At 41.8% G+C, this 25,096-nt stretch overlaps 1 protein-coding gene across 1 annotated transcript in view; it reads left to right on the top strand.

Moving 5' to 3' along the window:
* Positions 1-17,617: 17,617 nt before the first annotated feature.
* LOC128108987 (ATP-binding cassette sub-family G member 3-like) overlaps positions 17,618-25,096 on the top strand; it is a 49,302-nt gene continuing 41,823 nt past the window's right edge. Inside the window, exons 1-5 of the mRNA XM_052736010.1 lie at positions 17,618-17,820; positions 19,799-19,858; positions 20,508-20,622; positions 21,669-21,821; positions 24,301-24,437. Coding sequence (XP_052591970.1) covers positions 17,618-17,820; positions 19,799-19,858; positions 20,508-20,622; positions 21,669-21,821; positions 24,301-24,437 — 668 coding nt within the window. The remainder of the gene's footprint in view (positions 17,821-19,798; positions 19,859-20,507; positions 20,623-21,668; positions 21,822-24,300; positions 24,438-25,096) is intronic.

The following is a 25,096-nucleotide window of genomic DNA, read 5'->3' as shown; positions in this document are numbered from 1 at the left end:
TAACATAGTAAAAATGGCAATCTTACCAAAAGCAATCTACAGATTCAATGCAATCCCCATCAAAATACCAACACAATTCTTCACAGACCTGGAAAGAATAATACTCAACTTCATATGGAAAAACAAAAAACCCAGGATAGCCAAAAGAATCCTGTACAATAAAACAACCTCTGGAGGCATCACGATCCCTGACTTCAAGCTCTGCTATAGAGCTACAGTAATAAAAACAGCTTGGTACTGGCATAAAAACTGATATGTGGACCAATGGAATCGAATTGAAGACCCTGACGTTAATCCGCACACCTATGAACATATAATTTTTGACAAAGAAGCTAAAAATGTACAATGGAAAAAAGAAAGCATCTTCAACAAATGGTGCTGGCATAACTGGATATCAACACATAGAAGGCTGCAAATAGATCCATATCTGTCACCGTGCACAAAACTTAAGTCCAAGTGGATCAAAGACCTCAACATAAATCCAGTTACTCTGAACCTGATAGAAGAGAAAGTAGGAAGCAGTCTTGAATGCATTGGCATAGGCGATCACTTCCTATATATAACACCAGTAGCACAGACACTGAGAGAAACAATCAATCAATGGGACCTCTTGAAACTGAGAAGCTTTTGTAGAGCAAAGGATACGGTCAACAAGGCAAAGCGACAGCCTACAGAATGGAAAAAGATCTTCACCAACCCCACATCTGACAGAAGGCTGATATCCAGAATATATAAAGAACTCAAGAAAGTAGACATCAAAACGCCCAACAGTCCAATTAAGAAATGGGCTATAGAACTAAACAGAGAATTCTCAACAGAGGAAGTTCAAATGGCTGAAAGACATTTAAGGAATTGCTCAACATCCCTAATCATCAGGGAAATGCAGATCAAAATGACTCTGAGATACCACCTTACACCTGTCAGAATGGCTAAGCTCAAAAACACTGAAGACAGCTTATGCTAGAGAGGATGTGGAGCTAGGGGAACTCTCCTCCACTGCTGATGGGAATGCAAGCTTGTACAACCACTTTGGAAATCAATATGGCACTTCCTTAGAAAATTGAGAATCAGTCTCCCCCAAGACCCAGCTATACCACTCTTGGGCATATACCCAAGGAATGCTCAATCATACCACCAGGGCACTTGCTCAGCTATGTTCATATCAGCATTGTCTGTAATAGCCAGAACCTGGAAACAACCTAGATGCCCTTCAACTGAAGAATGAATAAATAAAATGTGGTATATATACAAATTGGAACACTACTCAGCAGAGAAAAACAATGACATCATGAGGTTTTCAAGCAAATGGATGGATCTAGAAAAAATCATCCTGAGTCAGGTAACTCAGACTCAGAAAGACAAGCATGGTATGTACTCACTCATAGCAGGATACTAGATGTAAAACAAAGATGACTAGACTGCTACTCACAACTCCAGGGAGGCTACCTAGAAAACAGGACCCTAAGAAAGACACAAGGATCGCCCAATGACAGAGAAATGTATGAGACCTACATGAACAGCCTGGACATGAGTGGGGGTAATGAAGGGCGAGGGTCGAGGGAAAGAGAGCTTAGGGGATCAGGAGATCCCACCTGGATCAACAACAGAGAGGGAGAACAAGGAATAGGAGACCATGGTAAATGAAGACCACATGAGAATAGGAAGAAGCAAAGTGCTAGAGAGGCCCACAGAAATCCACAAAGATACCCCCACAATAGCCTACTGGCAATGGTTGAGAGAAAGCCTGAACTGCCCTACTCTGGTGATAGGATGGCCAAACACCCTAATTGTCGTGCTAGAAATCTCATCCAATGACTGAGGGAACCGGATGCAGAGATCCACGGGCAGGCCCCAGGTGGAGCTCCAGGAGTCCAATTGGCGAGAAAGAGGAGGGAATGTATGAGCGAGAATTGTTGAGACCAAGATTGGAAAAGGCACAGGGACAAATAGCCAAATGAATGGAAACACATGAACTATGAACCAATGGCTGAGGAGCCCCCAACTGGATCAGGCCCTCTGAATGGGTGAGACAGTTGATTGGCTTGAACTGTTTGGGAGGCATCCAGGCAGTGGGACCAGGACCTGTGCTCATTGCATGAGCTGGCTGTTTGGAACCTGGGGCTTATGCAGGGACACTTGGCTCAGCCTGGGAGGAGGGGACTGGACCTGCCTGGACTGAATCTATCAGGTTGAACTCAATCCCCAGGGAGTCATTGCCCTGGAGGAGATGGGAATGGGGGGTGGGCGGGGGAAATGCGGGGGGGGGGGGCGGTAGGGAGGGGAGAAGACAAGGGAATCTGTGGCTGATATGTAAAATTAAATTAAATTATAAAATTAAAAAAAAGTTGCTTGCTCATACTTCCTGTTTACTCAGGTAATATTATTTTCTTTCTCAGGTCTTTGATGGGGTTGTAGACTAGATAGTTACAGTTACAATCCTCTCAAATTTTAGCTAAGAGCATTTCAGGAACAAGATTTAGATTCTTCATGATAGGACAGCTATTGGAGTAATTTCTGTAACTTGCCATTTACCTTCGGCCTGGACATTTAGTATGTGTTTCTTGCTTGATGTTGTTCTTGTTGGTTGTAGTTCCATTTTTGTTTTGTTATTACCTTTTCTTTCTTCTAGACAATACTTGACATTTTTTCTTATTGTAGATAAACTTTGTATTAGGTTTAGATCCTTCTTATTTAGACAAAAAGGGGAAGTGGTGTGGGAATTTGCTCTGCCAATGACCTTGGGGTATCTGGCCCTATAGAGGTGGTAGAAGTGTGGTTTTCTTTGGGTCCATGAGTGCTTAAAACTGAGGAGGGCTCACACTGGCTCTCTTGGTGTGGTCAGAGACCAGGTGACTGGTCATTCACCCCCAGGGCTGCGTAGGACTGGAGAACGAGGATGGCTGTTTACTTCGTTCTCTACCCGTGAGTGAATTTCTCCACATTTTATACCTTAATAAATCCACTGATGCCCTTTAACAGACTCTCGTGGATTTGCTTAACAGAGGAGTTAGATAGATAGGTAGGTGGGAAGGATCTGGGAGGAGTTGGGCAAAAGGAAAGAGTATTATCAAAATATACTACATGGAAAATCCATTTATATAAAATTAAGTAGAGTTTGGTGAATTATTTTAAAACAAGTACATTACAAACACCACACTAGGTTAGGAAATGAATTGTGACTAACACATGTAAGACAGTCTTGACTCTCTCTAATCAAGACTTCCTGTCTCCATGTGTTGCTTCTGAAATGACACAATGGACCCATCTCTGTTTACCATCAGAGCACTGTAACAGCTCAGGTTTGTCTTCTAGTATTTATAGGCATGGACTCAAGTTTCCCATCCACTTTTTAGCCAATTCATTTTTTTCTTAATTTATTGAGACATATTTTTATGCCCTCAGGACAAACTTGTTTGAAATCCATGTCCTCCTGCCTCTGCCTCCTGATCTGCTGGAGTTACATAACTATCCTACTACATTTTGCTTAATAAGGTCAATTTTCAAATCATTTTCTGTATACATTAATTTAGGAAGATAGTGTAGAGAGTTCTTGGGTGTCCTTTACCCATATTTTGTTAATGTGAAAATTTCCTTTGCCAAGGTACTTTGGTTAAAGCTGACATTAACATTGGGACATTGCTGTTCATCAGATTCCACACTGTATCAAATCCCACAATTTTCCTGACAATATTCCTGTCTTGTTTAGGGAACTAATTTGGGATCTACATTGCATCAAGCTCCCCTTATTAAAAAGTAAACTGTTAGAAGTAAAGGGGTCTTGGGGATCCCTGAATTTAGACTCCTGTGACTCGATCCTGAGTATCATTTAACACACAGTGGATGCTCTGCAGCATTGTTTCAACATCAGTCTTGAAGACATTGCTATACTGTTTCATCTCTAAATTTAAGGAAGAAGGTTATTCACTTATGACATTGGCATCATTATAATTTACTGTATGTCCTGAATACATTGTGAATATTGAGGTGTATTAGAGTTTCTGTTTTGATAAAACTGTATTACCAAAAGCCCCTGAAAGTACTTGGTGAGCAGTACCAATGTTTTGACTAATTGTGCCTCTTCTGATGCTTTCCAAACTAAATACATAGGTTGATCAGGACCTACAGGTATTAAAACAATAGTTAGATTCCTTCACAAACTGGAGAGGCTTAGGCTTCTCATGAGATAAAGGAAACGATGTATGGCTTTGGGAGAAACCTGTTGTTTATATTGATCAGTAATTAAAAAAATCTTGCCATGGTTGGAAAAATAATTAGGTCCATCTCTGTTCCCTTAGTACCTCTGGCTAACTACTCTATTATCAGCTCTGGCTGGGCCTTTACTCTGATTCTGACTGGATTAACAGCAGGGCTCTGCATCTTAAACTAAAACAGGATGAGTCCATGATTAGACTCATTCAGTAAGACCAGTGGGGAATGTAACAGGCCCCAGCCCTTAGCACAGCCGACTCCATGATAGGAGTAACATTCAGGCTGTAGAACTCAGTGTGGAGACAGCATCACCTGCCAAAACTAAAACAAAGGCCTAATACATCAAATTCCATAGTTCTGAGAAGTCTCAAAATGTACTCTCCTTGCTTTTTAGCTTCTACAGTTCTGCTTTTGGCTTACTGTTCTTGTTACCTGAAGTATGCCAACCCACAACATGTCTTTTGTGCTTAAAAGCTGATCCTGAGAATGTCTTAGTGCTACACTGGGATCCTGAACACCCAGTATAGTCACCCTCTGACTAATAAAGATTTTCTATGTCTTAAACCCATGTCTTAGCAGTCTTCTCTGGTGAATACCCTTCAACAGTAAGGGCATTCCTTATAAACTTATATTCTACCAAATGGGAAAACCCAAAAAATATTAATGAATTTCTAGACATTTATGACCTAACAAAGTTAAATACAGATGAAATAAAAATATAAATGGGATAAAAGTGGTAATATACCAACCCCCAAATTCCAGGCTTAGGTAAATTCAGTGTAGAAATCTACCAGGCCTTCAAAGTAGAACTGTAAGTGTTTTCAATAGATTCCCTAAAGTAGAAAAGGAAGGAATTCTTCCCAAGTCATTTTATGAAGTTAGTGTTACCCTGATATCAAAACCAGACAAAGACACAGCAATGTAAAAAAAAAATTGGGGAACATAGATACAGACATTCTCCATAAAATATCTGTAAACTGATTTCAAGAACATATAAAAACGATTTTTCATCATGATTGAGGTGGCTTCATTCTAGAGACAAAGATATGTTCGACATGCACAAATCAAAAAATGTAATACACCACATAAATAAACTCAAGGACAAAAACCACATGATCATTTCAGTAGACATAGGAAAGGACCTTGACAAAGTCCAACACCCTTTCATGAAAACAACCTTGAAGAAAATATGAATGGAGGAAACACATCTCAACATGATACAGACTGAATGACCTGCAGCCAACATCATGGTAAGTGGACAAAAACTCAAGGCATTTCCACTAAGATCAGGAATAAGCCCAGGCAGTCTGCACTCTCCACTCCTGGTCAGTACACTGCTTGAGATCTTAGCTAAAGCAGCCAGACAAGAAAAAGACAGAGACAAACAGGAAGGGAGAAGTCAAAGTGTCCTTATGCGCAGATAACAGGAACCCACACATAACAGACTAAAGACTCCACCAGAAAATTCTTAGAGCCAATAAACACCTTCAGTGAAGTGCTAGGGTACAAAATTAACAAATAAAAATCAGTGGCTTTCCTATAATCAATGACAAACGGACTGAGAAAGAAATCAAGGAGACAATATTAAACACAGCAGCCACAAAAGCAACAAAACACCTTGTAAGAAACCTAACCAAGGAAATAAATGATCCCCACAATAAAAACTTCAAAACACTGACAAAGGAATCAAGGAAGGTCCCAGAAGAAAGGCCTCCCTTATTGAAGCATAAAGACCCAGGGACTCCAAAGCAGCTGTGACTAGAAAAACTAATTCTCAAGACAGTATCATGCTATATTTCAAGATATACGACAGACCCATGGTATTAAAAACAGTACAGTACTGGCACAGATAGAGATGTGTAAACTAATCGAATAGAATTGGGGACCATAATATACTCACTTATAAGGTAGTTCTATTTTGAGTCTCTGAGAAATTTCTACACTGATTTCAACAGCACCTGTATCAGTTTATACTTCCACCAACAGTGAAAAAGAATTCCACTTCCCCCACATCTTCACCACCATTTGTTTTCTCAATGATATCTATTTTTATTGGGGTGAAATAGACCTCAAATCATTCAATTCACACGTCCCCAAATGGGTAAGAATTTGTGCAGTTTTGAAAATATTTACTATTCATGTTTTTTTTCTTTTTCTGTGTGTGTGTTTTTTTTGTTGAGAACTCTGTTTATTTCCATAGCCTATTGTGTTATTTGGTTTCTTGATGTTTGCAGGTTTTTCTGTATTCTGGCTATTATTCCTCTGTCAAGTTTGTAGCTGCTGAGGATTCCCCCCCCCCCCACATAATCCAAAGGACTCTGTCTCCTCTTACAGAGATACTTGCCCCTCTGTGTTCATTGCTGCTCTAGACATACTAGAGGAAATGGAGGTAGCCTAGCTGTCCAGTGCTGAGATGGCAGGGTGAGGAACGTAATGGAAATGGAGATAGCCTAGCTGTCCAGTGCTGAGATGGCAGGGTGAGGAACGTAATGGAAATGGAGATAGCCTAGCTGTCCAGTGCTGAGATGGCAGGGGTGAGGAACGTAATGGAAATGGAGATAGCCTAGCTGTCCAGTGCTGAGATGGCAGGGGGAGGAACGTAATGGAAATGGGGCACTGTAATAATCCATGAGAGGAAGATACAGACCACCACACTAATGTCAATTAAGTTTATAAAAGTCCCTTAGTTTTGGCCATTGACTAAGTGTGAGTTCATACCTCAAAGCCTCCTGGTGTAGAAGGTCAGAGGTACAGCATTTTGAAGGCAAAACCTATAATTTCATTAATGTTGGATGAGAGGCAAAGTTACCTTGCATCACTGTTTTGACAGAGCATTGTTATTTCAGAACAACATGACACTTAATTTTGACTTACACCTTCTATGGTTATTTTAGTTTAAGATGTACATCACTAATTTGGGTTAATACAGCTGGACCATGGTGATGGGAATCCCAAATGTGGTTCCAAGTCAGATATCACTGTTGTCGGGGTAGAAGGCTGAGAAGTGTCTGAGGAGACCAAAATGGAGTCAGGACAGGATGGCTTTTGACAATTCAGTACATGTATGCAATAGAATTTTATTGAGTGTAAAGAAAATGAAATTGAAAATGGATGGAACTGGAAAATATTATGCCAAGTGAGGTAATCCAGGCCTAGGAAGACAAATGTTCTCTCTCAAGTGTTGATCCTACCTTGAAATTTTTAGATTTGTATGTTTAAGTCACATGCCTGTAGAGGCCAGGAAGTGTGAAAAGGGCCATTGCTGGGGAGGACAGTACACATGTGTTATATGAAAATACAGAGGGAACACTGGAGTATAAAGGTTTACATGGGGGTAAGGGAGGAGGAAGGAAGTGAAGGGGTGGAGGGAAGTTTATTTGAAACAAGATCTGTGTGAAAAAGCCATATGGAAATTTACAATTTTGCAAGCCAATAAAACAAAAATAATTTTAAAATGAGTTTGAAGGGTGGTGACATGTATGAGTGGACAATGCTGCTCCCGGAGTCATGGGTTCTTAGGCAAAAGTCCTGGAACAGATGTGGGATTCTTCCTCAATAGTTTTGGCCCAAAAGACTCAAGATGCCACAGAAGTATAAGGCAGGTATCCCAGATCCACTTGGGTTTAGAATAAGGCCAGGTTAGGATTGGGGGGTGAAGAGAATCACCTAGAAAGTGATTACATAGTTATCAAACCCTCAGAGTTGGGGATGTAACTCTGGCATACCTGGGGCAGGCCTGGAGCCCTGGGTTAGGTACCAGCACTACTGCACAATAGAAGTAAAAACTACCTAGAAGTAGACAACAAACGCACAGAAGGAAGAACATGGTGACCTTTGGAAAGGGCGGCCATGATGGAGCTTGAGGGAAGCCCTGTAGTCCTCTGTCTTTCCTGTGTGTCTCACTGCTGCTCTCTCCCCTTCCCCCTCTCCCCCACCTCTGTCCTTCTCCATTCCTCCCTCTTCTCTTTCTGCTCTTTTATTTTCAATGCAGAGGGTAGAAGCAGTTTCACTTTGTAGCCCAGGCTGGCCAGCACCCTCTATGTAGCACAGGCTGTCCTTCAACTTGCAAACCTTGGGCCTCAGGCTGAGTCCTGAGATTATAGGTGTGTGCTCCTGTTCCTCCTTCTGAAGTACTCGAAATGTTCTATAAAAAAAATCTGAGTTTCACAAATACAAATACATCACATTGTAAATTACATCAAGCTGTCTAGTCAGATTTTCTATAATGTTGTTTGTATGTGCATGTGTGGTTGTATGTGGGTGTGCATCCCTGTGGAGGTCAAAAATAGTGTTATCCTCACTCTCGCCCTGAACCTGAGGAATGAACCAGGGATTTCTGATTCAGTCAGAACGGCTGGTCAGCAAGCCTCAATGATGCCCCTGGCTCCCCCTCCCACTACCAGGCTTTTCACCTGGTGCTGGGATCTGAACTCAGGTCCTCATGCTTACAGAGTCGGGCCACTGCCCAGCTTGCACTTTTTCTGTGTGTATTTATACTCTGATAAAATTTAACCTTATCAAAACTTTGATAATTTGTATTCTTTGAGAATTTTGAGAACTTCATACATAGGACGTATTTTAATTATACTCAGCCTCACTCACCCTCCACTGCTATCTTTTTTTTTTTGGTTTTTCGAGACAGGGTTTCTCTGTGTAGCTTTGCGCCTCCCTGGAACTCACTTGGTAGCCCAGGCTGGCCTCGAACTCACAGAGATCCGCCTGGCTCTGCCTCCCAAGTGCTGGGATTAAAGGCGTGCGCCACCACCACCCGGCCCTCCACTGCTATCTTATAACAGAATTCCTCCCAACAACTTCTTCCTCCTTTCCTCCCTCCTTCCCCCTCCCCTTCTTCAATGACCACCGAGTCCAGTCAGTGCTGCCCATGTACACATGGAGTAGAATCATCCCCTGGATAGTCAGCACACCAAGGACCACACTCCCGAAGAAAAGCGACTTTCCCTCTCCTGGCAGTCATCAACTGTCCATAGCTCCTCAGCTGGAGGGGAGGGCTCCTGTGACCCTCCCGCATTCACGCTGGAATGTTACAGAGACTATTAGAGGATGAAACTGACTTGTTTTCAACATTGACCTTTGTGGTCTGTGAAGTGTCCTGTACTGCACACACTGCACCATCTGACTGCAGGTTCAGTCTACACTGAGTGCCCTCTCCTCTTCTTGTTCTTTAGGGATAGAGTTTGAGATTTAGCTCAGTCACCAAAACCCCAATCCTCCTGCCTCAGTCTCTTGGTTATAGGGATTACAATCGTGAACAGTGAATTATTTCTCCACTGGTCTCTTGAGATATAAAATAAAACAATAAGTCAATTTATATTAACAACCTGGGCACTTAACAGGCCATATCCTGGGCTGTCCTGACCCCGTGCTTGCCCCTCTCTGTGTTAAGCAGATATTCTCCTCCTGTTTATTATCCCCACTGCCAATCTATTAAGAAAGACAGGAAGAAAGAGAGAGTAAGAGAGAGAGAGACTGAGAAAGAGAGAGGGAAGAAGGGACAGAGGGAGGAAGGAAAAGAGGAAGGGAAGGATGGAGAGAGAGAGAGAGAGAGAGAGAGAGAGAGAGAGAGAGAGAGAGAGAGAGAGAGAGACAGAGACAGAGACAGAGAGAGACAGAGAAAAACAGAGAGACAGACAGACAGACGCCCTTGCTTTCCTTTTTTCTCTTCCTGGGGGCTGGCTCCCCAGCATCCAGCACTGATGTGGACCTGACCCAGGGCTCAGTGCAGACTGCCCAGCTCTCCTGTTCTTGCCTGATCCAGGCCTCTCAACATGGAGCACAAGAATCCTGATTAACCACCAGGTGGCGCGACCTCCACTTCTCTCTTCAGGCACCGCCCAGGCCCACCTTCCATCCCTGAAGTTCCTGATTCAGGCAGAGGCTGAGGACAAGCTGAGCAGCAGCCTGAGAGGCTCTTCTTCCCCTGCACCTGACAGCAGTGAGTGTGGGTGAGCAGGAATGGCTTTCTTATAGTATAATTAGCATCATGCACCTCATCGACTTACAGTGAGGAATTCTGTGGCTATGGGTATATTCAGAGGTGTGCAAGCTTATTTCCATAACATACCCTGCTTATTAAATCCAGAGATGCTTTACCACAGCTTCTCTTGGTCTTTTCAGTGTGTGTGTGTGTGTGTGTGTGTGTGTGTGTTACACTGTGTGTGGAGATCACAGGATAACTTTTGAAAGTCAGTTCTTCCAACTTGTGAGGCGATCTCCCCTGTACTTGCTTCCATGCTGGGTCCTCCTGGTTAGCTGGCCCTTCAGCTTCCAGGTGATTCCCCTGTGTTGGGATTCCAAAGGCATGCCACTGTTGAACTCAGATCTCCAGTCTTGTGTAGACGGCCTGTTTACCTGCAGAGACATCTTGCTAGATCCTGGATGGTTTTCAGAGCTTTTTTCTTGGTATGTAGTTCAGAGGATCAAATCCAGAGCCTTCCATATGCCTGGCAAGTGCTCTGTCAGCCCTGTGGGATTTGAAACATAGAATCATTTCATCCACTCAGAGGGTAATTTGACTTCTTCCTTTCCTGATTGTATCTCTCTTTTTCTTCTCTCGTCTTATTTCTCTGAGGGTCCAAGCTCGGTATTAAATGGTAGTTGAGGGAATGGTCGCCCTGAGCTCTAACCTATATTTAAAGGAAGTAATTTGAGTTATTCTCTGTACAGTATAATGCTGTTGGTGGGAGTATCACAGTACACTGTATTGTGTGCAGGTGTGAGCTTTCTCTTCCTGGCTTGTTCAAGGCTGTAATCAAGAATGGATTTATTTTATTGTAGACTTCTTCCATATCATTCTTATCCTTGATCATGTTATGTGCTGAATTTCTTTATTAATTTACATATGCTGAATCATGTTTTCATAGAACACATACTGTTCAATCACCATGTGTTTCTGTTGTTTCTCTTGCAGTTGAATTTTATTCCAATTCCATTATGATCTGATAAAATACAAGAAATTACCTTTTGGATTTGTTAAAAGTTTGTGAATGAGTGCTCCAATTATTAATATGTAGTTATCTTTATTTTTTCTGACTTTGGCTGGATATCTGCTTTGTCAGGTAGGGGCATAGCTTTTGGAGTCTGTTTGCTTAAAATACAACTTTCCATCCTTGCACTTTCAGTCTCCACATACGTTGCCAGCTGGTTGAGTTTCCTGCTGCAATAAACAGTTGGTTATTGCTTTCTGCTTTTCAATTCAGCCTGCCAGGTGCATCTTTTACTCCAGAATTGAGACCATTTTTAGTTAGGTTATTGTTAAAATGTTTGTAGTGAATGAAATCCTATAATTTGTTGGGCTTCTCTTCACCTGGTTTTCTGTTTTGTCTTCAATTGCTGTGTGTTCTTTGCTTTGTCTCTCATCTTAGAAGTTTGCTGGCTCACTGGCAGTTTGCTTTCTATTGCAGTGATAAACCATTATGACCAAAAGCTACTGGGGCAGGAAAAGGTTTATTTGACATAAACTTCCACATCACAGTCACCACTGCAAGAAGCTAGGTGGGAACTCAGGCAGGAACTGAATCAGAGACACTGGAGACACACGGAGACACACGGCTTACTAGTTGCTCCTTACAGGTTGCTCAGCCTGTTTTCTTAAGCACCCCAGGACCCCAAGATAGTCTAGACCCTCCCACATCAATCATCAATCAAGAAAATGCACCACAGACTTGCCAATCCCATGGAGGCAATTCCTCAGCTGAGGATTCTTCCTCCCAGATGACTCCAGCTTGGGTCAAGTTGACAAAAAGCTAACCAGCACACTTACTGAGTCAGCACTGTTGATCCTTGAGAACTGCAGGAGTTATTTTCTCCTGAGCTCTTGGGATTGTAGCTTTCTGTCTTCTTCCTTTGTGATTTTATTTTCCTGTGAGTGTCTTCCTCACGGCAGCCTCAGTGGTCAGCATTGCTTTAGTTATGTTCATCCTGAAGGTCTTTACAAAGGACAGATTTGCTGTAGTCACACTGGTTGTCAGTTCTTTTCTTTGAGTGCTCAGAATACATAGGTCCATGCTCTGACCTTTAGCATTTCTGTCAAGGAATGTGCTGTTGTTCTGACTGGTTTGCCAATCAGGTATGTTGCTGGTAACATGGCTCTTCACTTAGTGGCTTCCAGCATTCTTTCCTTGCTCTGCACTCTCTGCATTTTACCATGAATGTGATATGACACGAATATTTACTCATCATATCTATTAGTGGTCTAAATTACCTCTGAACATGGACGTCTTAATCTTTCAGTAGATACAGGACATTTTATGATATTGCTTCAATGAACGGGTTTTTCTATATCTTTAGTCTCTATTTCAGGCTTCTATTCTAATAAAAATGTTATTCTAGCTGGGTGGTGGTGGCGGCGGCGGCGGCGGCGGCGGTGGCGCACGCCTTTAATCCCAGCACTTGGGAGGCAGAGGCAGGTGGATCTCCAAGTTCAAGGCCAGCCTGGTCTATGTTATGCCCAGATTGCAACCTCAAAGAGATCACCGAAGACTGAGGATGTCCAGAATGCAACAGCAAGGTTTATTCTGTAGATACAAGCCTAGGCAGGGAACTCGTTCCTACACCCAACACAGTGAGGCAGGGAGGAGTTGCTCTTTCTTTGTGAGGCTAGCTTTTTAAAGGCAAAAACCACAAGCCCTTCTGGCCATTTGGGGAGGTTGGGGGTTTGGCACGGGTGCAACTCGGATTGGTTTATTTTTATCTCTGTTCTCTTTTAATTAGGTGAGGGTATGTAACCTTTGAATTTACTGGTTGGGGTTTACAATTATCATTTTGGGGGCTGTTCGGGACAAGTCCCAGGCTTTGTCCTTGAGCTGCCATGGGGGCTGGCTGGCCTACCATGTTCACATTAACTCTTGCATGTAGCTCTAAGTTGGTGAGCGGTCCCAGACAGTAAACAACTAGCTGAACTTTGAGCAGTCAGAGTACGTGCAGAAAGGGAGCTAGTGCAAGGACTATGTCTTTTGTTCACGGCCCTCCCAGAAACTACTTGCTCAAGTCTCAGGAAACTGAACTTGAGGCCTGATCTCTGAGAGAAGACTGAGCAGCCTATTATGGCATCTTCTTGGTCCTTTCAGTCTACAAAGTGAGTTCCAGGACAGCCAGTGCTACAAAGAGAAATTCCGTCTCAAATAAAACAACAACAACAAAGAGGTTTAGAAAGTAAGATTAGAAAAAAAGAAAAGGAGAATAAAAGAAAAAAGCAAGAGATTAAAAAAAAGATAGCACCAGAGCATCATTCACGCTAAAGACCTTCTTTGTATATTCTTTGCCACTGCTAGTCCCAGAGGTCATGTGGCCTGTAGTCCAGGTAGACACTTCTGTTTGTGGGTTTGTCTAAACAAAGCCTTGTCTCCCAGGTGCTTTGGGGGAAGTGGGCATGAAAACAGAGCATGGAGTTCTGCAATGGAGAGAAGTCCTGGGAGCTGAGCTGTGTGCCTAAGCATTTTCAGATCCTATCCAGCAGCAAACCACCATGCTATAAGGAAGAATCTGTGGAAATTGAGTAATCCTTTCACTGGGGTTCTGAGTTCTCAGTCCCTGTCTGCTGCACACAAATTACAGCATGAGATTGTAGCTAGAGTTTTCTCCAGTCCTGCCTGGCCCACGTCACCTGCCCGTCCCACAGCTGCTCAGACCCAACCAAGTAAACAAACACACAGAGACTTATATTGCTTACAAACTGTATGGCTGTGACAGGCTTCTTGTTATCTAGTTCTTATATCTTAAATTAACCCATTTCTATTAGTCTATAAGTTGCCATGTGGCTTTGGCTTACCGGTACCTTACATCTTGCTTGTCATGGCGGCAGCTGGCAGCGTTTCTCTGCTCCAGCATTCCTGTTTCCAGAATTCTCTCTGCTAGTCCCACCTATACTTCCTGCCTGGCTACTGGCCAATCAGTGTTTTATTTATCAATCAATCATCCACAGCATGAGACAGTTTCAGAAACTAAAGAATCTTTCAGCCATTTTCTCAGAACTCTCAGGCTCAGCAGTCATCCACAGGAACCGTGTCATTTCCGGTACAGGAGTCAGGGCTGCCTGTCCTCATGCCTCCACAGCCTAAGCTAGGAGTGTGTCCGTCAGTCACTCCCACCTGCACTACTGTCCCTTATGGCTGCCCACCACCCAGTACATCCCAGGGCACCATGACATGTGCTTGATGGTTTTGGATCCCCACCACAGCTCAAACTCAGAGAACAGAAGCTCCTGGTTCTAGCATTGTGAGAGACAGAGTGTGTAGAACTTGGGCTGTGCCCATCTGTGTTCCTTTGTATTATATAGGACAGTAGTTTTCAGAGTGTGTCTTACCCTGGGTGACTCCATTTTATACTACAGTGGTTTGCTTCATTTTGAAAACAAATGCTGAAGCAAAATGACTCTGTACCTTGTGTGTACAAGTATCCAGCACAGATAGTAAGACATAGATTGATAAATAACTTATTAATACAAATAAATTATCCCTACCTATAAACATATTAAGCCAGGAACATCTAGACCCATGATATTTGAAGACATTGACCAAGAAATAAAGCTTGTGTGTTGTCCAGAACACCAGAGCAATGATCGCTGTCATGCCCTCACTTGGATCACACCCACTGAGTCATCATCAGACCACCTGATGTGTGCATCACTAGACACAAGGCAACAGACTCTCAAATCTGACCCCAGGACTTCTGCTCTCCATGACCACATAAGTGAAGTGGCTCACTTGAGCTTCCATTTGTTCAGACCCTTGTGCCTGGAGTCAGCTGTGCTTTAGCAATCTGCCCCTTGAGCCCTCTCTGGATCTTGAACTGACACTGTGCCTTGAACCAACTGAGTATTTATTGGCCACCCTGTTCCAGAATAGCTTTCTCTGCTGCTGTATTAACTCTGTTTTTCCTTCCACAACTCTGCTTTAACCTTGCACCTTTCTTGGTGATACTGTATATCATTGTTTTCAATGCATTCTGTGATCTGAGGGGAAATACTGGTCATTAGGATTAGAAGGAACCAGTTTACACTTGCCAAAAGGCAAAGCCTCAGAAAAAGTGAAGGTAGTTGAGAAATGAAAAGCAAGAAAGTTGATGCAGCTTGTGAATGCATTGTTCTTCAGTAATTCTGACATGTGGATGACATGAGTGTATCCATGCATGTTTTTCACATGGCATCCCCATCAACAATTGTAACAGCACAGGCCCATAGGGTCAAGGAAATTGGCTCAAACCAGTTGCCAAGGTAACCACATAATGTACTCCTTATGAGCCAACCTGGAGTCTGCCAGAGGACCTAGCAACAGTTGCTGTCAGAGTTCCTGATCATGCCCAGCCAATAAGGGATGACCACACAGACTGGGTGCTGGGAGGAGGGTATACAAGGCCTTCCCCTTTAGTGAATAAGAGTTCATTATTTGCCTTCAACTGACCTGGTGTCTGTGCCATTGACAACACACTTTCTCACCCCCTCCCCCAAGGGAGGCTTATAATCCAGCAACAGAAGGTGATTGATTCAATGAGTTTATCCCAGTACTGCTCTGCCATGCAGGAGGAGACAGTGTCAGGTGGAATACCCAACCTGGATTTAAGGCTCCAGAGAATGATGGGTTCCTCCTAACAGTCTGCTATCACCAGGGCAGCCTGCTTGACCTTGGAGTTGCTACCCTGGCCTCACACATGCTGAACATGCACTGACCTGTCCTCTCAGGGCCAGGCCATTGATTCTCTAGGTGCTAGTTGTCTTCTGCAGGTTCCCCCTCACAGGCGATCTTGTTCAGGTACTTCAGACCCTGTTGTCAAGTCCTGCAGACTTCTTACACTATCATGTAGCTCTCTGTCTTTTTAACTTGGAGCTTCTTTTTTCATGTGGTAATTCTCATTCAGGATGGATTTCATTTCAATATCAGTCATGTATTTCTCCAGTTCTCCTTCTTAATCTATCAGTGTTTAAGTGGTTGCTAAATGCATTTCTGAAATCTTAATTATGATGGTTTTTAAAATAGGTTTTGTGTCTTGTGATAGGAAATCTGTAATTGCTTTCTTTCTGTCTTTGAATGTAGCAATCAATTACCCTATTATTAATGATTGCTAATCGCAGTCTGGATTACTTGTGAACCTCTTTCTATGTTCTCACTTTAGGAATATTTGATCATGTTTACTGGCATGCTAGAAATTTGCAATTGAAAGTTTGGATACATTCTTTTGACCAGGAGGGTTTTAACATTCTTCCAGCAATGTCTGAGTAGAGCACACTGATGTGTCAGAGGCTTGGCCCCATAGTTTGGTTTGTCTGAATTCCCAAAGCCTCAGCCCTCTGGACCTCAGGGCACAGGGTTTAGAACATGCCATTGTTCTGAGGATCCAGGTTTGCCTGGTGACAGATTGCTAATGGTTTTCCCAGGAGTAACAGGGCTTCTGGCAGATGTGTTTAGCAGGTTTTGTTTTCCTGCCTTTCCTGGAGTTGCCCTGTACTTTTGAGGTTTTATGTGCTCATGGCAGGAGGGAAGGCAGGAGGGGGCTGGGCTGGCTCCAGTGCTGCTGTCCCCCAGCCCAGCTGGTCCCTCAGAGGCAGGAGCTCACCTGCCAAGATGTCAGCTCTTAGAAAGGAAAAACTATCTGTGTTGAAGATGGTATTTTAAACTGTTTTACAAGCTCAGTTCAGTAAAGGTCTTACTTTAAAGCAGACATTAATAATTTGTGAAATGGACATTTAAATTCCATTTATATTGTTTTTCCTAAAAAGTCCTAAGTTGCATAGCTACTGATTTGGTGTCCCTAATCATTATCATTTTAAAATCTAAGTCTTGATGGAATTTCAACATTCCCATTCCAGCAATGATGATGTCATTGTCAGCAGTTCATCTTCTTGGCATCTGAAGATGCCTGATGACCAGAGGTACAGTCTGAGTCTGGAAATATCAGAAATTTCTCCTGATCGCATGCAAGGCCAACTTATTATTATGTTATACCCCATAATCAGACACACACATGCACACACACATACACACACACACACACACACACACATGCACACACAGGACATGTGGTAATGATGGTCATGTATCTGCCTCTGAACTTATATTGTATCACAGTGTGCTTTTGAAGTAAGACAAATCTGCCCCCTCATCTGTCCCCTTCTTATGTTATGAATTATGAATCACATTTATGCTATACTCATTAGGGCTCATTTGTTTATTAGGAATTTGGTGTCTAAGGGGAGTCTATGTACTCAGTTCTGTCTGCTTCTCCTTGGGTCCTTAGGTAATCACAGCCCTCTGGACCATTCATCAGGAAGGAATCTGCCTATTACTGCACAATTTAGAACAATCCTGAAGTGTGCTCTATTGTGTAATAAGGATGTGTGTATGTACCATCAACTCACTATTGCTGTTCCTTCTACAGAAAGGAAGAACCTCTGGAGATGTCTTCCAATAATGACCCTGTTACAATCCCAATGATAGAAAGAAATCCCAGTGACCTTCCTGGAATGGACACCGGTGACCCAGACACATTGACTGGAGAGGCTGTGTTGAGTTTTCATAACATCAGCTATCGAGAGACGGTGCAGAGTGGATTTCCATTTCGTAAAAAAACATTTGTGATAGAAAGACTGTCAAATATCAAGTATGTGCATGAACTAAAGAGACCACAACTTTGAACAACTTTTTCAACAAATTGTCCATCATCAATAAGCTGTGTGTGTATGTGTTTGTGTGTGTTCAGTGTATATATCTCTTTATGTGTGAGTATGTGTTCACATGTGCAGATGTGTGAATGCTATGACACACCCATGGCACAAGGCCATCACAGGACAACCTTGAGCACTGGTCTTCACCTTCTACCATGTTGCAGACAGAGTCTCTCACTGTTCACTGCTGGGTATGCCAGACTAGCAGCCTGCAAGAGTCCTGGGATTCTCCTGCCTCTGTCTCCATCTCTCCATAGAGCATGGAGTTACAGGTGCCCACTTCTGCACCCAAGGTCATGTGAATTCTGGATGTTTAACTTAGGTCCTCCCCTCACACAGCAAGTGATTCATCCAATGAACCATCCCCCAGCCTCACCTTGTCATATGCAGATAGGTTCACAATGACAGTGAAATTAATGAGATGGAGACTAAAAGAACAATGTATTGGATTAATGGCACCAAAAGTTGGTTCTTTGAAAACACAAACAAGTTGGACAACCCCTTAGACATATTATGCCCAAAAAACCCTGAGAAATTATTTTAATTCAATAAAATTAGGAATTAAAACATAATATCAAAGACACACTATTAAAATCAAAGTATGAGGAGGAAATATTGAAGATTTAATACCTAGAAATTTGAATATATAAAAGAACTGTATACGTGTCTGTATGCAATGCACTCTCATAACTGAACTGAGAGTTTCTAACAGGCTGTCTGGGTCAGTTACAAGTGATGAGATGGAAGCAATGAGGAAGTCCCAACAGCAGAAAGTCCCGGTCCTCCTACATTTGCTCAAAACTCATTAAGAGCTAAAAAGAACTAAAACCAACATTCTACATATTGTTCCACAGAGAAGGCTTGCTTCTGACCAAATTCTGAGGACAGAGCACACACACCAAGATTTCCCCACTCAGTCTGTTTAGATTCTTCCTCCCAACCCCAACCATGGCCTCTGTTGTTGGGCACTGGTCATTTCTGCTCCTCCACCAGAACTTCCATCATTTTCTTACTAAGAGGGGAATGGGCAGGGCAAAGGATTGACACACTGTCTGGATATGAAATAACAAATGGGAACATAGCTAAGTTTTCTATAAGAATATGCCTTTTTCAATCTGGATACTCACTACTCTGAATCAATCAGTTTTTTTTTCATAATTTGTGTTTGTGCTGTACCTATACATCAATAAAGAATGTTCTCTACCTGAAGGATGTGTCCCAATTCTAAACTGAGCATATGCTAATCTCTTTATCAAGGAAGGAAATCATCATTTTGTGGGTATGTAGTTAGCTTTTCTATTTTGATTAAAATGTGTTTTGTTTTGTATAATTTGTTTTGAGTGTTAAACTTGGCAAAACTCTCCTGTCTTCTGGAGTGCTTCTTTCTAATCTTGGATTTCCTCTTAAGAGGCATTGATTTTAGTTTGATCCTATTTAAATAATAATGACACTGCTACTGATATCCCATGGATCACTGGTTTTTTGTGACAAGCTTTAGGAGGCAGCAAGCAGGGCTATATGAAGATACTGATCATCAAACATTAGCAAAAAACTGTTATATATCTGACACATAAATCCCATATGTGTAATGAAGTCTTCCTGAGAACCTGCTAATTGCTTCAAGGAACACTGAACTTAGGTGCACTGTGCTTCAAAAAAAAAACAAAAAAAAAACAAGTCCTTAAATAGTAAACAAAGAGGTATTGTGATATGAGGCATTTATCTGATGAGTCCCCACTAGCATTTGACATCTTTTGTAAATAATAGGTTTCTATTAATATTTCAATCTTATGAATTTGTACTTATATTCTGTATAAAATTTCATCCAACTTCAACAGCATGTTCACTGTAGACCCTAAGTAAATAAAACTTCTTTAAAATAGAAAATCAACCAGTATGACTTTGTGCTTACAGTGGCATCATGAGACCTGGCCTCAATGCCATCATGGGACCTGAAGATGGGAGCAGATCTTGGTGAGTATAACGGAAAGCACATGTGAGCCCTTAATATCCAGTTTCTGTGCTGTAAAATCACTTCCACAGGGGTTATTTATGTATTGTGTGATTGTATGTGTGTGAGTCTGTAAGTATTGTGTGAGTATACCTGTGAGTATATATGTATGAGTCTGGACCCATGTGCTGTGGATAATGTGCAGGGGATGCATTCTAATTTTCTACCAAGAGCAGAAAGTCTAACTAGATCCACTTTACTGATAGGAAATGATAGAGTGATTGATATATGGTGTTGGGTCATATTATTATTTAATATGAAAGAGATAATATTAAAATTGGGAAGATAAAGCAGAAGTTTTCTGGGGACAAGGAATCATTACCAGGACTAATTCTCAAAATGCAGCATCACATTAACTCTTTGAGTCCCCAAGGTCAGGGAGGGGGGCAGTCATGTGAATCATTCTTGCATTCATAATTCTGGCCTATATTAGAGCATATATTGAACAGAAAGGAATGTGTGTGTGTGTGTGTGATCTCAGTAAAACTTCTTTCGACTTGTTCACTGCTTAATTCGCTGTTTTACTTTTAATGCAGAATTTTTTATTCTGAGTAGCCAAAAGGTTTTTACTGAAGGAAGAAAATAAACTACAAAACATAATATACTTTGTAGGTTATTAGATGTCTTAGCTGCAAGGAAAGTTCCACATGGATTATCAGGAGATATTTTGATAAATGGGAAACCTCGACCTGCTAATTTCAAATGTACTTCTGGTTATGTACCACAGGTAAGTGTTGGTGGGTTTGTAATTTTATATTTCCCCTGCTTCTCTACGGTTAGATGCTCAGCTTGTAGATATGTGTGTTTCCAAGTAATTATATGACACATTTATAGGCCCAATTTTCTGTACACCAGCTTTTCTGATGACTCATTATCCTGAAGCTGGCAATATTAAATAAGAAGATGGAGAGGCATTGGCATATGACATCTGCAACATAGTATTCATAATTTCAGCTGTAATTTAATTCTACAAAGGACTAATGTTGTCTGATTTTGCCATAATTGCAGGTAGTTGTAACACGAATCTTACAAGGTCTTTAATAATAATAATAATAATAATAATAATAATAATAATAATAAATAATAATAACCCAGAGCCAGATATTGGGATAAAAACTGACAGATCAGAGAAGCAGAACAATCCACAGCCAGCCTCACTTCACCAACTCCTCAGCCGATCCTGTTTCCAGGAATCCTCAGACTGAAAGCCTCTGAGTCTTCACCCCTGAGAGTCTCAGTTGAACTGCTACTTAAAAGCTTCTAGTTCCTGGTCCTCGTGCCTTCTGTACCTTTCTGCTTCCTGCCATCACTTCCTGGATTTAAACGCATGTGTCCTTCCCAAGCAAAGACATGAGATCTCAAACTCTTAGATTAAAAGTGTGTGCCACCATGCCTGGCTCTGTTCCCAGTGTGGCCTTGAACTCACAGAGATCCAGATGGATCTCTGCCTCCTGAGTGATAGGATTAAAGGCATGTGTGCCAACACTGTCTGGCCTCTATGTCTAATCTAGTGGCTATTCTGTTCTCTGACCCCCAGATATCAACCACAGGTAGCAGTCATCAAAATCCTTGTGCTCTACTTGAAAGGCAAATGGGAGGAAGGTGAAAATGATTGCATCAGGCTCTGTACCTGAAATTAGTAAAATTGAAAGAATATTTTAAGTACACCATTAGATTGGATATGCTGTATATGTGACTAGGTTATACATATTAGAGTGATGGTCTTACTGATAACTCTTTATGATTAAATTTAAAATTCCATTTAACCTTAAGAGTGACATGGTGAAGCACACGGTGACTGTGAGAGACAATATAGAGTTCTCAGCGGCTCTTCGACTCCCAATGACTGTAACAAGAGATGAAAGAAGAAGGCGAATTGATGAAGTCCTTGAACTTCTGCATCTGGATAAAGTGGCAAATGTCCAGGTAATGTGAAGAGACATCTTGGAAAACTCAGAGAGAGAGAGAGAGAGAGAGAGAGAGAGAGAGAGAGAGAGAGAGAGAGAGATTCAGAGAGCAAGAGAGAGACAGAGACAGAGACAGAGAGAGATCCCTGTGTGGATTATATGACCCTCCATTATCAGTTTCCTCTAATGTGTGTGGTCCAGGTGGCTGCTCTCTGTATTAATGAGTAAGTGACTGGTTACATGATGTAAAGTGGAGATTGAGCTGGGAAGCCTTCTTACAATGGTTAAACCTGGGAATGGAGTGTGATCCAGAAGGGAAAAGTGCTCCTCACATGGCCATTTCCAAGTTTCCTCACATGAGCCTCCTCTTCCTCAGACTTAAACTCTTGACTCATGGAGAATCTGACAAGTGTATTCTTCTGTTTATTGTCTCTTCCCTGAGGACTTGGCCCTTTGCTGTTTCAGAATGTTTTCTGGACTGACATATGGCGTGGGATTGAGGACTCTGGCTCTGTGTTTCACTCTGCATTTATTTCCTCCAGGGTTGTACCTGGTCTCTTTAGCATTTACTTCTGACTTGTTCAGTGCTTGTTATTTTCTGTAGCCTTTCTGTGTTTTTATCCCATCCTGTCTGTGGTGGCTAGTGTCAACTGTCACCTTGACACAGTCTGGATCCACCTGGAATCATCTAGAAGAGAGTCTCAATGAGGAATTGTAGTCAGTTGTCTTGTGGGCATTTCTGAGGTGACTGTCTTGATTGAGTTAAGCAATGTGGAAAGACCCAGCCCACTCAGGCAGCACCATTCTTTGGGTTTTGGTCCCAGATGTCATGAGAATGGGGAAAGTGGGTTGAACACTGACAGGCTTGCATGCATTCATCCTCTCTGTTCTCTTGACTGGATGTAACCAGCTGCATCAGCTTCCTGCCTGGACTTCCCTGCAATCGTTGATTGTACTTTGAACTGTATGTTGAAATAAAACCTTTTGCTCCTTGTTTACCTTTTATCTTAGCAACTGGCCATAAAACTAGGGTACACTTTGCCCTCACTCCCCATTTCCTTATCTTCTGTTAATATTTATTCCCAGACCCTGTGTAAGGTTTTATAGACACAACCTTGGGCAAGTGTAGCAGTGAGTAGACCAGTGATGCCTCCTTTTGAGACTTGTGCAGGACCAGGAAAGGTAATAAATAGATGAGTGGTGAACTTCACAGCTGACTATTGAAATAGATTGTTTGTTTCTTACTGACATATGAAAAAGAATATTGTGTAGTATTTCTTCCCTTTATACTTATTCTTTATCCATGAAAAATAAGGACATTAGTTCATCTTAATAATTCCATTTTTAATTATCAAAATGAAATTAATCTTGATATCCTCAGCCTGTCAGGTCTATAACCATTTGTAATCCCCAAATTTTATGATTACATTGTTTATAGAACCTGATCAGGCATTTAATTTATTATATGCCTAGAGTTTTTGCAACGTTAGGGTTATTTCCCTCTTCTTGTGTCATCCAAACCGTCCTCCCTCTCACAATGACATGGACTCATTGATAAGATTATATATAGATGTCTGCTGATCAGGCATTTGGTGGTATGGATGGAAATGTGCTCCCCAGAATATGATTCTCATGGACCAGCTCTTGTGGGGGCCCCTCCTTCCAGGCAGTGAGGAACAGGAAGGTACTGACTGTTGATTCCCATGATACTTCTCCACAGTCGTTGATGAGATGTGTGTCTTATTGTGAAGAATAGTAGACAAGCTAGTATTTACCACACTTTATTTTTTCCTGAGTGAGGGGATTTTGTGTGCTTTGGCTCTGTTTATTTACATGGTTTTATGTTTACAATAGCTATTTTCTTTAGTTTTGTTTTTAACAATAATTAGTCATTTCTCTAAGTTCCTTACTTTTTTAAGGGACAACATATAAAGATATTTATTAACTTCTTAAAAGTTATGAAATATAATAGGTTATAAGAATTTTAATATAGTTTTTTAATGATAGCTTTCAAAAATGGTATGTGTGCATGTATGTGCTTGTGTGTGTGTGTGTGTGTGTGTGTGTATGTGTGTGTTTGTGTGTGTTAGTTGTATTTGTATCTGTGTGTGTCTCTGTGTATATGTGTGTGTTGGGAGTGTGTTAAATTTAAACTAAATTACTAGAGATACTTAGTCTTCTCCTGTCATGTCTTCCTTAACTCCTTGACAGAGATTACATTTTGCTAGTCTTAGAGTATAATAACTCATTTCCCTAGAACATGGGACTTGATAAAGAACAAACAGTAACTGTCATTAGCATGGGCTTCATGTCAAGTCTGACCTGAGCCTCTTTCTATTCACTTGGAAAAGAGAGATGTCCTTCTTCTCCCAGGTGCCCATACTCTGCTCTTCAGGATAAAGACATAGCAAAATCTTTTATTTCTGGAACAGTGTAGTTCACCAAATGACAATGACTGTGGTTGTTCTTCTTGATAATGATGGTCGTTGGTGCTCTAGCCTAGATCTAAGGAGCTCAGGAAAAGGACCAGTATAGCAATGGAGCTGGTCACCAAGCATCCCATTCTGTTCTTGGATGATCCCACCACTGGCTTAGACTTGAGCACTACAATAGATGTCATCTCGGTCCTGAGAAGGTGAGTGATGAAGGAACATTAAGTTTTATTCACTTAACACCCAGTCACTTGTGTGTATTTTTGGTGCAGGAGATTCAGAAGTAAGCCATAGAATTTCTTCCATGTTTATTAGAGGGAAACTTCAGTTAACAAGGAACACACATCAAGAACAATGAGACAAGAGCATAGGGAAAGATGGCTGTGGAGAAGGTGGAGCACTGCTTTAAATAAGTGTCCCCATAACCCTCAAGCATGTGACAAGTGAGCTGTGTGAGTGGGTGAGATCTGAACAGAGTGCTGTACAGAGGGGAAATGCATTTGTTCTGAGGCAAAGCATGTTTAATGTGTCTGCTGAGGCCTGTCTCACTGAGTTGTGGATGGTGTCTCCTTCCTCTTTATGCCCCTATACCCTGATCTTAAACGGACACCAGTTACATTAGGACACACCAGCTGAGGACCTATAGGTGCCAGCCCTAAAGGCCTCTTTCAGGGTCCAAAAAAGTTGCTACAACAAGTGAGGAATTTCTAATGATCTCAGGGTGAAGGAATGAATCAGTTCCCACTGTACTCTTTCTAGGCAAGTTTCTTTCTTGTTCTCTGTTCTCTCTGTTTGCCAAAGTCTCCAGTTTAAATACACATACAATCTGCAAAAGTAAGGTCACAAGGCTTGATTCTTTCAG

Source organism: Peromyscus californicus, unplaced genomic scaffold (assembly GCF_007827085.1).
Source record: "Peromyscus californicus insignis strain IS unplaced genomic scaffold, ASM782708v3 Scaffold_13__1_contigs__length_99412109, whole genome shotgun sequence".
In the NCBI taxonomy this organism is placed as follows: Eukaryota; Metazoa; Chordata; class Mammalia; order Rodentia; family Cricetidae; genus Peromyscus; species Peromyscus californicus.
Note: the sequence above shows the minus strand (reverse complement) of the source record. Positions and strands in the feature narration are given on the sequence as shown.